This window comes from Schistocerca americana, chromosome 9, assembly GCF_021461395.2.
Source record: "Schistocerca americana isolate TAMUIC-IGC-003095 chromosome 9, iqSchAmer2.1, whole genome shotgun sequence".
NCBI lineage: Eukaryota > Metazoa > Arthropoda > Insecta > Orthoptera > Acrididae > Schistocerca > Schistocerca americana.
The window spans coordinates 109,210,947-109,223,857 of NC_060127.1; the positions used below are offsets into that span (position 1 = coordinate 109,210,947).

At 38.9% G+C, this 12,911-nt stretch overlaps 1 protein-coding gene across 1 annotated transcript in view; it reads right to left on the bottom strand.

The window, feature by feature from the left end:
- The window catches only part of LOC124551145 (peroxidase-like), a 200,029-nt gene that overhangs the window by 51,260 nt on the left and 135,858 nt on the right, over positions 1-12,911 (bottom strand). Inside the window, exon 5 of the mRNA XM_047126109.1 lies at positions 5,724-5,900. Coding sequence (XP_046982065.1) covers positions 5,724-5,900 — 177 coding nt within the window. The remainder of the gene's footprint in view (positions 1-5,723; positions 5,901-12,911) is intronic.

The following is a 12,911-nucleotide window of genomic DNA, read 5'->3' on the forward strand; positions in this document are numbered from 1 at the left end:
TTACAGCATAGGCTTTTATTGCAACTACCAATTTACACCTCAGTAGGCCACCATCAGAAGAAAACTATGGAGACAATGTTAGCACCTGTCACTAGAATCAGTGAGCACTTGTCAAACAGATGGTACTGTGGACTGGTACCATCCTCTCCTTATATTAGATGTGAAGATGCCCTTTAGAGTCAAAAAAATGTGATCTAGATTGTGGTATGTTCACACAACGCAAAATATTTTACATCATATGCTAGCCAAAGTAGTTATCACAATGTCACAGCACTATGGGTGTTATAACTGCATACTTAAATCTTTTAGAAGTGCACATTGATTCTGCAACAGAACTACACTGTCACACTCATTTTAGTATAGAAGCTGATGTACTATATACCACACACATTTTAGAGAAGAACACAATACACCTGATCAGCATTTCATTGCTTATTAATACCAGGTCACTTATATTAATATACACATGTATAAATAGAAAATACTTTTGCATTTGGATGTTGTTTACTCACGAAATTCTTGAATATTTATTTCAAATATCTGAAAATTTCATATATTAAGACAAAAAATGACATTTCTCAGAAATGTAAATACAATTTCAATGCTGTTTTATTAAAAATGAGACTTTTTCTTGAACATATGTGATCATAAAAATGTATGAAAAACTATGTTGTAAATTGAAGAGAGCTTTTCATAGCATGAACTATATGTAATTAAATATCAAGTTCGTACACCAACATTGCAAGTTGTAATATATTTGTAACCATTATTTTTTCTGAAATTTTTTTATTGTTAGTGTCAGTAATTTAAAATAACTGAAATTCCTTCCCTTTTCACAAAAATATTGGTAAAATATGGATGTAAAAAGTTTACTGTAAGAAGGTGGTTGACATTCACTGAAATTTGTATTAAAGAATAATTGTAAGAAGATCCACTTTTATGACTTGTGAATATTATCTTTAGGCAGTTGCAATATGAAATTTTTTTAAGCAGTAATATGTATAGAATTGTACATGTGGTTGAGCAGAGCCATTGAGGGCAAGTTACTGCAGTAAAGGTTGAATTGTATTAAAGATGGAAATTGGTATATATGCCAACCAAAGAACAGAAGAAGGAGAAATGTAACTATTTAATTGAATACTTGAAAACTCAAAAACTCGGAAATCTTTTTGCAGCAGTCATTATACCATTGAATGACTCAGCAGTTTCTCCATTAAATTACAGACATGCTGGAGCATAAATCCTTCTTCTTCTTCTAATATTTCAGCTGTGTACCATTTGGTCATCTTCAGAAGACTGGCCCTACACTTGTCCCATCCCTTTAAACCCATGGACCATTCCACTCTGCATGTGGCCATAGATATACAAGCACTAGAGGTGTTGACTGACAACAAAGATGCATGAGTTGCATCTGTGGTTATGTGGTTGATCTACATTGGGAAGTCAATGTATAATTCTGAGTTGCACTGTAGCGAAGTCTTTGAAAGTTTATTAAATTAAATTTTGGATTCGAAGCTTAAACTGGTATATATTTAAAATTATTCATCAAATGAATTTCAACTGCTTCTTTCACCACCATGTCCCAAAAAGATGAAGTTAATACAAGGAGTTTGACACTTTTGTACAGCATAGGGTGACAAGTGACAATGTAGTGCTCTTCCAAGGCTGGGGGTATTGGGCTGTATGAGGCAGGTGTACCTAAAATGTTCCATGCACTTTTCAAGGACTGTATGAACCATCTGCCTGACATATGAAAGACCACACTCTCAGGGGAACTTTTAAACCCAAGCAGTCAGTAGCATAAAATCATCTTTAGTGGAAGCCAAGAATGCTGCTGTCTTCAATGGAGGGAAAACAAACACTTATTTTACACTTGATTAGAATCTGTCATATTTTTGTTGATAGCTTCCCACCGATGGTAGGAAAAAATGAATTAAAACTTTTCTTTGTCATCTTCTGTATTCCTTAGGCCAATTTTTGGTTTTATTCATAGTTCCTTCATATCTGCTGTGGAGAATATCCATTACCTTCAAAATCACATTTCATTGTTAATTTTTTGCAAGAAGATTGTGTTATCCCTCACAGAAGAAGAAGAAGAAGAAGGAAATCTACCTGGAGATTTTGGAATATGGCTGTTGCAAGACACTTGCCTGTCGAGACTTATTTATCATCCCACGGAACTGCTGCTCGCTTCGGTTCGGAAGCCGTGAGTGTTAGGTGGATACCAACTGAATGAGTCCTGTAGGGACATAATGCCATGCAGGACCTCAGTGAACCCACAGTTCATCCCAAGAAGGCAGACATATTGTTCACTCAGCCATGTAGAATTGTACTGCTACATCAGGTACTAGTATCTAGAGTCAGGAAATGGTCTTGTTTGTTGCACAGATATTTACACACAGAGTTTGATGACACCCTGTAGCACTACTGTCTGTCAGCATGCTGATCATTGCTGTAGTTTCCTCAGATGCAGCTGCAGAGAGAGACAGCGGTGTGCCCGGTACGATGCTCAGAAGTGACACCGTGTGGTCTTTTCAGAAGACTCCCATTTCTGCTTGGAGAATTATATTGGATGTAGTGACACACGGAGACTTCCAAAGGAAGTAAACATTGCCAGACTGCATTTATCACTATCATACAGGTCCACAGGTGTGGTGGTACAGGTACACAAGATGATCGACTCTGGTTTCGTTAGCCAGTAGTTTGGGCAGCAGCTGTAACATTTCTGACGCGTTAAGGCTGGTGGCTGTACTCTATCTGGGAGATCTCGACGATGTTATCTTCCGATAAGATAATGCGAGGCACAAATTGTTTGTCCGATCCAGCCCTGCCCAATTCAGAGGGTGTCCGATTGTTGGCCTGTCAGCATGTTCTCCGAGTCCCTCACCTGTGAAAGCATCTGGCCATAGCTTATTGAGAGGTTGGTATGCTGCTAACCGCCAACCGCTACTCTTGATGAAATGTGGGAGAGAGATTAAGCTCAGTTTGAGTCAGTGCCCAGCCAATTTAGAGCCACTACTGATGCCACAGACGTCAACTATGTGAACTAAATCCTGCACACTGTATACCCACAAATCACTTATAAACCTAATCACGAATTCTTCCTACTATAGTGTATAGTGACGTTCCAATTATGTGTGTCACCACTGCCTGTGTTTGGCAGGTGGCAACACTGTGCCGATTGCTGTTCAACAGTGGTGAAGGTGGGATTTGCATGCCAATACCTCAACCGGATGTCCACTGAGGGGTGACAGGTGGCCTTTAAAGATTAATCACGTGTTATGCTGCATTGGACAGATGGCCATTAGCATGAAGAGCACGAAGCAGGGGGATACGTGTCGGAGGAGGGAGCTTACGTTCTGATGAATGTTTCTCTGGCACTTTGTGGGCAATCTAATTATTCTGGAATGCAAAATGGAAAAACACAAGTAAACATATATCCTGGGGTATCATGTCTCAGCCTACATGCAGTTTGATGGCATAGATGTTGAGCTTTTGTAAAGTAGAAGCACCACTCACACTGTCTCTGGCTGCTGAATCTGTGGAATCTGGAGGGCCCGAAACTCGATGGCCAGAGGCAGTGCTCATGTGTGTCAGAGTTGTGCTTCCACTTTACAAAAAGGCAGTTTTGGCCAAAAGCTCAACATGTACACTATGTGATCAAAATTATCTGGACACCTGGTTGAAAATGAATTAAAAGTTCATGGCACCCTCCATCAGTAATGCTGGAATTCAATATAATGTCGGTCCACCCTCAGCCTCAACAACAGCTTCCACTCTCGCAGGCATACGTTCGGTCAGGTGCTGGAATGTTTCTTGGGGAATGGCAGCCCATTCTTCACGGAGTGCTGCACTCGGGAGACATATCGATTGGTTGGTGAGGCCTGGCACGAAGTCGGCATTCCGAAACATTGCAAAGCTGTTCTGTAGGATTCAGGTCAGGACTCTATGCAGGCCGGTCCAATTAGAGGGATGCTGTTGTGTTAACACTCTGCCACACACCGTGCATTACGAACAGATGCTCGATCGTGCTGAAAGGTGCAATCACTGTCCCCAAATTGCTCTTCGACAGTGGGAAGTGAGAACGTGCTTAAAACGTCAATGTAGGTCTGTGCTGTGATAGTGGCACGAGAAACAACATGGGGTGCAAGCCCCCTCCGTGAGAAACAAGACCGCACCGTAACACCACCACCTCCGAATTTTACTGTTGGCATTACACACGCTGGCAGATGACGTTCACCAGGCATTTGCAATAACCACACCCGGCTATTGGATCACCACATTGTGTACCATGATTCGTCACTCCACACAACATTTTTCCACTGTTCAATCATCCAGTGTTTATGATCCTTACACCAAGCAAGGCACTGTTTGGCATTTACAGGCATTTACAGGCTTGACCATGAAATCAAAGTTTTGTCAACTGCCGCCTAAATATCGTAGTACTTGCAGTGGATACTGATACAGTTTGGAATTCCTGTGTGGTGGTCTGGATAGATGTCTGCCTATTACACATTATGACCCTCTTCAAATGTTGGTGGTCTCTGTCAGTCAACAGACGAGATTGGCCTTTATGCTTTTGTGCTGTACGTGTCCCTTCATGTTTCCACTTCACTGACACATCAGAAACACTGGACCTGGGGATGTTTAGGAGTGTAGAAATCTCACGTACAGATGAATGACGCAAGTGGCACCCAACACCTGACCACATTCGAAGTCCGTGAGTTCTGCGGAGCACCCCATTCTGCTCTATCGTGATGTCTAGTGACTACTGAGGTCTCTGATGTGGTTTACCTGACAGTAGGTGGCAGCACAATGCATCTAATATGAAAAAAGTATCTGTGGCTGTCCGGATACTTTTGGTCACATAGTGTATGTAGGTCTTTTTGTTGTGTCTGTCTGTGACTCAACATCTCCTCTATATGGTGAGCAGCAATCTTTTTTTTTCATAATGTTGTCACTACCCCATCCCGGATTTTCTATTTTTTTTGCCTGCACGCAATTTGTTTTTCCTTGACACAATGATGTCTACCAGCTGGATAACGCAACACGTCACACAGCTCGTAGCGTATACTTGTGGAGTGAAGAGCATCAGGATGAATTTACCATACTCCTCTGGCCACCAAACTCCCTGCACTTAAACCCAATTGAGAATCTGTGGGCCTACCTTGATCAGGATGTTCACAATGAGTCCTCAACTGGCTCTGAAGCTGGCATGGGTCCACACACTGTTGGTACCTTCCATAACCTCACTGACGCTCTTGCTGCACATCTCACAGCAGTCCGTACTACTGAAGGTTGTTATTCAGGCTTCTGATGGGTTGTCACCTTAATGTGACTGGAAAGTGTAGTAAATTTTCATTAATTGGTAGCTATAGACTGGAGGATATTCTGAGTAACTTTTAGGAAACTGCATAACAATTCATTTGTTGCTGAACCACTTCTGCAACATTTTTCTGTTACCTAGAGTAGAGAAATTAAACATCCACTCTCCAGGAGGAATAAGATTCAAATTCTCATACAGCAATCCTAATTTCAGTTTTGCAGCCTCCTTTATCAATTTTGTTGAGAGACCAGGTATTCCTTCAAAACTTCCACACTCAGTCTTGTCTTCCACACCCATTGAATCTCTGCTGAGCTTTGTGTTGACTGGATGATGAACTAGAAACTCCCTTCACTCAAAGCAATTAGATGTGCAGATAAGGTAATGAGATATCACTTACTCTCTCCAAGCCAGTCTCCACTGAGAGCCCCATCATGGGTTATTAAACCACCAAACGCCATCACCATCATCGTATTAGTCTCATCATCAAAGTCACCAACTGGCAGTAAGTGCTGACTCAGAGATCTGGCATTTGGTAGCTCTTTGCCTGTGACAGATTTCCTAGGTTCATTGATACCTGCAAGGAAACAAGTACAGTAGGAATTAATGAGAATCTGTAAAAATTGCACTGATTCAATCCCAAAGGAAAGGACAGCCACTGTAATCATCTTTTATACATTTCACATTTAAAAAAGCTCCTAGTCTCTATGCATCAAAGAAAAACTGCAATAATACTTATAATTCAGAAAGTCTATTTTCAGAAACCTTTATGTTGCAACACATTACATGTCTGAAATTCATTCATCGATTAAGTGATCATCCTTCACAAATACCATAAAGAAGAATAACCTTCAGGGATATGAAATGAGTTGAGGTATATGTTAAAATAAGACAAAGACATAACAGAAACTTAATTTGTATAGTATTGTACTAGCAACAAACTATTATAGGTCCTACTTTGAAGAAAGCTGCTGTTCATCTGCTATCAATTGCTTAACATTTACTTGACTAAAGTTGTATTATTCACAGAGAATATTTTCTACATCTGTAAATACTTATTCTATTTATAGTATATCAGTAGAGGAAAGTGCCCTCTTATGAACACCCCCCAACCTCCTGCAATGAGGCCGACCCTCTGGTCTCTTGGCTGTGCATTCTCCTGAATTGTAATGAGGTCAAGTGTAAATATGTAAACAGCAATTTAGGCATTTACCACTCTGCAACAGAGTGCACAAGTTACCCACTTCACTTGTTACTTGTCAGTTCATCATTACATATGTTGCCAATGGAAAAATGTGTAACGTTGTGTTATATTCTCACTTGTATCTCCCAGATATTGGCAGGTAAGGCTTTCAAGCTGTATGTGTTCTGGAATAGTAAGGTTTAAGATTATTATTAACACTTTGCCATCTGCATGTCTTGTACAGATGTATTTGCTTGACACTGGCAGTGCTAATTCAGATTACTCGGCTTGTTGTCAGCCGTTCTTGACATTATCAGGAGATTATAAATTGTTAAGTTTTACTAATCTCATCATTAGTTCTCATATCTTCTCATTTCTTTTCCGCTACTTTCATGAAATTTTGAAGATATACATACATAAATAAATACAAAATTTGTTTGTTTCATATATTTGTTTATTTGCATTGTACTTGGTACTTGTATTTCTCTTTCATATGATATCTAGAAAAACAGTCTCCAAGATGTAACACAACTCCACAAGACTTGCACACTATGTTTGTTGTTCTTCTTTTTTTTTGTTTGGAACATACATGGCAGTTTCTTCATTTTCGTTTATTCATTTTGGAAATAAGTGTTGCTTCATGTGACCAGAAAGTATGTCAACCAGATCATGAGGAGATTTACATGATGTAGAGGCAACTTCCAAGTTTTGCTCAGAAGCAGGTACATGGTCTTTTATCCATGAATCAGACACTTTCAATAAAAAATTGTGAAACTGGAGACTCTTGAGTCCTGTATTGAAATATTGATGTGTACAGAATGAATTAAATAATGCACAATTTAAGAGATACATGCAAACCTTTTTTGACCATTTTATGGTTTTCTGTTTATAACTCAAATATTGGTCTGCTTGATCCACTCCTTTCATGTATTTGTTGTAGTCTAATACACTTCCAGGTTTTTTTCTTGTGTAATTGATTTTCCTACATTTTCTCTAAGTGTCAGTCAAAGGGGAATTATGTACTGTAGAGATTATACCTGTGCAAGTACCTCTGCATTGATGACAAGCTGAAAATGCATTGATTTTGCATGCTTTAATTTTTCCAGAAATCATCTATTTTGCCGCATCATTCCACAAAATCATTTTTTTTTCAAGTAACTTCTCTGCAAGTACTACACTGTTATGATAATTATCCATGTAGAGGTGATGCCACTTTCCATAAGAAGGTATCAATAGTTTCATCAGTGGTTTCGCCAAAGGCTGTCCAGCCCCAGAATATATCTTGAATGAGAAAATGTATCCTGTACTCGAAACACACAGCATCCAAATGAGTATGCCATATTTTGTAATTTTCGATGGTTTGTAAACTTGAAAATTTAATCATCCATGGCATGGTATCATTCCTTCATCTGAGATGTTTTAACTTAGATTAAAAGTTTCTATAAGCTTTTTGGAAAAATAATCAATTACAAATTGCACTTTGAAAAGCTGGTTGGCATTATCCAGTATATTGTTGTTGTTGGAAAAATGTAAAAATGATAATATTTGTCTGAATCGCTTGCAGGACATCGTTTTGCTAAATATTGGTGTGTCTGTCAATGGATTTGTTGACCAATAATCATTGATCCTTGCTTTTTTATATACAATTCCCCATTTTCTAAGTTTAGGTCCCGTAACATTGACCAATTTGGCATTTCTTTGATCCAGTTTCCTTCTATTGCAATTTTGACTGTGCTACTTGTTGGTTTCATTGCTAATATATTCAAATAGATCATTCCCAATATATAATTCTACAATATTTTGACACTCTGTGTATCTTTGGGAAATATGTTTGGACCCGCAGATCATTCAAATTTATTATTGGTCCTTGGTAAATCAAAGTCTGACCACTGTGCTCTGTCATCTTCATCTGATTCAGCCAAATCAGTTTGTTCACCAAATTATTCTTGGACGTATTTCACTATTTTCCAACGATTCTGCTTTCCTTTATATTTTTGTTATCCCTGTCTTCTTCCAAATTGGCCAAGTCATCCAGAACATAAGACATGATGTCCGCATATTCATCATAAATAATTGTATTGTCCCTTTCATCTGCAATAATGAAAGGGTACAAGTACTATAAAAACAAAAAACTTGTTGATGTGTGTAACTTACTGTTACCTAAACAAAACACTAACAGAATGCAAATGATACTAAAGTGCTGCCACCAGCCACTGTGTGATACTATGCTCATGACACCAATGTGGTGTCGTCAGCCACTGAGTGATACTATGCAGATGACACCACTGTGGTGTCACTGCCCATTGACCGCTATTTCACATACGACACCATTGTGGTGTCACCAGCCATTGACTGCTATTTCGTGCATGACATCACTGTGGTGTCGCTGGGCAGCATAATGTTAAATTGTTTCATTTAGATATCTGTTTAAAAATGTAGGCTACAGTCACATAAACTGGATGTACCTTTTCAGTTGCTTAAACCAGACCACTTACTTTTTTTGTGTCTAAGGCCTGCCTTGATTACTACATGCTCTTATTCTCTTGTGTTACTCCATGGCAATTTTCAAAGAAAATATTTTTACATCCATAAGTACTGTGACCTATTTATAGTATATTTGTATATTATTAAGGGGTTGCACCAAAAGATGGAAACACCACAAGAAACACATGCTTGAACATAAATTCAGATGCTATCCAAGCCTGCAGGTTGTGCTGTTGTATTTGACCTTGAATGGTGCCTGTGCAGTATCCTCAATACGTTGCATGTGCCAGTCATGATCAGAGCATTGTTCTCTGTAGTTACGAGTGCATTGTGTTGGAGCTAACTGAATTTGAATGCAGGCAATTGTTGGTGCTTGTAAGCATCGTAGTGGAAACATTTCATCCACTAAGTGACAACACAGATGAAAATGTGTTGAATGATCATGACAAACAGTCACTGAATGGAATGTTCACAAAAATAAGTGAATGACAGCTGCTTGGACACTGCAGAGCTGAATGGCACACTCATAAAAACAGTCAGCACAAACAACCTGAAGGGATCTCCAGGAACAGGGAATTGAAGGGTTAGGTGGGATTCCAAGACCACTCATCCATGGTGCAAATAATGTGTTGACAAAGCCATAAAATCTGGACTGTGGAACAATGAAAGGATGCCTTATGATGGGATGAGTGTTGTTTTGCGCTTTTTCCAGCTCCTGGATGCATTAACATCCCACGAGTGAAATGTGTCAATGGTTCGTGATGATTTGGGCAGCCATATTGTGGTATTCTGTGAGCCCCAGGGTTACTCTGTAAGCTTACATTACTGCCGAGGACTGTGTGATTGTTTTGGCTGATCAGGTACATCTCATGATACAATGTTTTTTCCCCAATGGTGATTCTGTGTTCCATGATGACAGGGTTCCTGTTCACATGGCCTGCATCATCCAGGGCTGGTTTTGTGACCATAAGGATGAAATTAACACACCTCCGCTGCCCACCAAAGTCACCACATCTAAATATTACTGAGCCTTCATCGTCTACTTGGGAGAGACTGCTGTTTGCTTTACATTGACATCATTGTTACCTGAGCTTGCCACTATTTTCCAGCTAGAATGGTATAAGAGTACCTCATAAACCATCTGCTCTGATAGCTGAGTGGTCAGCGTGACAGATTGCTGTCCTACGATTCCCAGCTGGGTCGGGGATTTTCTTCGATTGGGGACTGGGTGTCGTGTTGTCTTCATCATCATTTCGTCCCCATCTGGCACACAGGTCGCCCAATGTGGCATCAAATGTAATAAGACCTGCAGCGAGGTGGCCAGACTGGCCCCGTAGGGGGCCTCCCGGTCAATGATGCCAAACACTCATTTCCATTTTACCTTGAGAACCGTGCAGGACCTGTATTTACCCATTGTGAGGTGACTGGACCAAGGCGGTTGGACCTGCCCCATAAGGAAGCTCCTGGTCCATGACGAAAACATTTCCATTTTACCTTGTAAACCGTGCAGGACCTGTATTTACCCATTATGAGGTGACTGGAAGCTGTTTTGAATGCCAGTGGTTTTACTGTGGCATATTTGGTGTGGTAATGTGTTTGTGGTGGACCATATTTTTGTGCAGCCTTGTGCTTGTCACACAGCTTTACAACAAACATTGCTACTTGCCCTGTAGCTAACAAAACTTTTCAATCGCTGAGTCTACATTTTCAGATGATTTGTAGGAACAGTGGCTAATGGGGTAAAATTCTTATTTGCTGATGAAGTCATAGGGGTTCCCAATTTCTTACTTTATGTTGAGATGGGAGCTTGTTGAATGTTTTATGACCAGAACAAATTAATTTGTCCTTAACCCTTGTCAAGGAATGAAGTCCAGAAAATGCACTGGGCAGTAAGCTCAAGTACAAGTACCGGTATTGTCTTGCTTCCTCCATTCCCTGTTTACATTATGCATTAATTCTGTATCAGTTTCCTTTCTGGTTTTTATCTCCTTAAATTTTCATTTTATTTTTTCATATACCTTTCAAAAATGTTCTCTTGGCCATTTCATCCATTAAAACTGCTCAGTCTTTTTCTCTTTTCTTTGCATTTACTCACATTTTCTTCCTGTTTAAGAATGGTGCAATTAATTTTCAGCTGAGTTGATCCCTTCCTGTTGCCATACTTTCCAGCTTATAAATATATTGGTTGAATAAAGTGGAACACCAGAATACAGCAAAATCTCAATGAAGGTGCAGATTATGTGGTTTATGAACTATCTGTACAGACTAAGGCAATTTTTGAAAAATAAAACTATGAAACCTGAGATATTCTGCTATAATTAGAACCAAAACTTTCATTTTGAGTACAATGTTATGTTTGTGACTCAAGTTTTGCAACTGGAGGAGAGTGAAGATGAGGCAATCCACTATAATGCACACCAATGTACTGAAATGCATTGATCTGTTCTTAGAGTATGCAGCAATTTGTTTGCCCAAACCAACTCTCCTAAAACTGATAGTCACTGTGAAAAAAAATGGATAAAAAACAGAAACAGAAAATACTGAATGATATTTTCCCAAAAGAAAGAAACTGATGCAAAATGTAGTGTATTTTGTAAATACGTTGTCTGTTTTTATTAAGCAGTGCATAAAATATGTGGTTGGCTTCCAAATGTGAAATGAAACATATTTTGTAAATACAATAAGTGGGAGTGTAGAAAGAGGATGAAAATTAAGTGGACTGATAAGAAATGAGAAGGTTTTCCACAGATTTGGTAGGAAGAGAAACATGTGGAAAATATTGATAAGAAGAATGAACAGGATGGTAGGATGTGTGTTAAGACATCCAGAAATGGCTTCAGTGGTACTTGAGAAAGCTGTAGTGGATAAAAACTGCAGGTGAAGACAGAGACTGGAATGTATAATACTGAGGAATGTGTAATGGAGGATAATTGTTGAAAATGCTGTTTTAAGATGAAGAGGTTGACACAGGAGAGTGATTTGTGTTGGGATGCATTAAACCAATCAGAAAATTGATAGTAAAAAGAGTTTCTGGTAAAAACATGTTTTTTGGATTATCCTCATTTTTAGGTTATCTGTGCAATCTCAGGTCTACGTTAACACAGATAATTACAAGTTTGCTGTAATACTATAACAGACCTGTTGAGTGAGTGTCTCACTTCCATTATCTTGGCTATAATGCAACTTAAAGCACTGGTACTGATATTGACTGTAGACTGAGTAAGTACGAAGCCATAGGTGGAACAGTCCAAAGTACATTATCTAAGAGCTCAAAATAAGAGAAAAGAATGAAGTTTTGTAAAGTGCTGGTTGGCTGTGGCAGTTTAGCTGTGTGGCTAAGAGGCATGAGCGATGAGTGATAAAAACTTAGATGTGGGAACCAGAAATGAGATTCTGGAGATCTATGAAAGGCTGAATGAGACTAGATACATTTAAAAATGATTATGTGTGCACGGGACTGAATATTTTTGAAATAGATGATGGAATCAATGAAACTAAAGAAAGATAGCTCTAGCACTGGAACATAATGCAAGAAAGAAGAATGCCAAAAGGTTTTTTGTCATATAGACTGGGTGGTAAAGGAGATGAAGAAAACACTGGCAACAACTTTGTCTGTGGCTGGGACAAGCAAATCAGCTAGTTCTTGGAAGAACAAAAAGGAGAAAAAGAAGAAAGCTTACTGAAATGTCAATGTAGATTAGATTAATGAAGATGTGAAATCTAGTTCCATTTGCAATAATACAACTCATAACATGATTATCAATTTTTACTCTTTTGTGGTCTATTGTCCACATATAATACATATAGAACATAAGTATGAAATCTCCAAACTCTTATCCATTCTGTAATTTTTCAAAACTTCATTATTCAGTGTATATTTACAGGCTGCTGACAATAACGGTATAAATAATTTATTGAGAA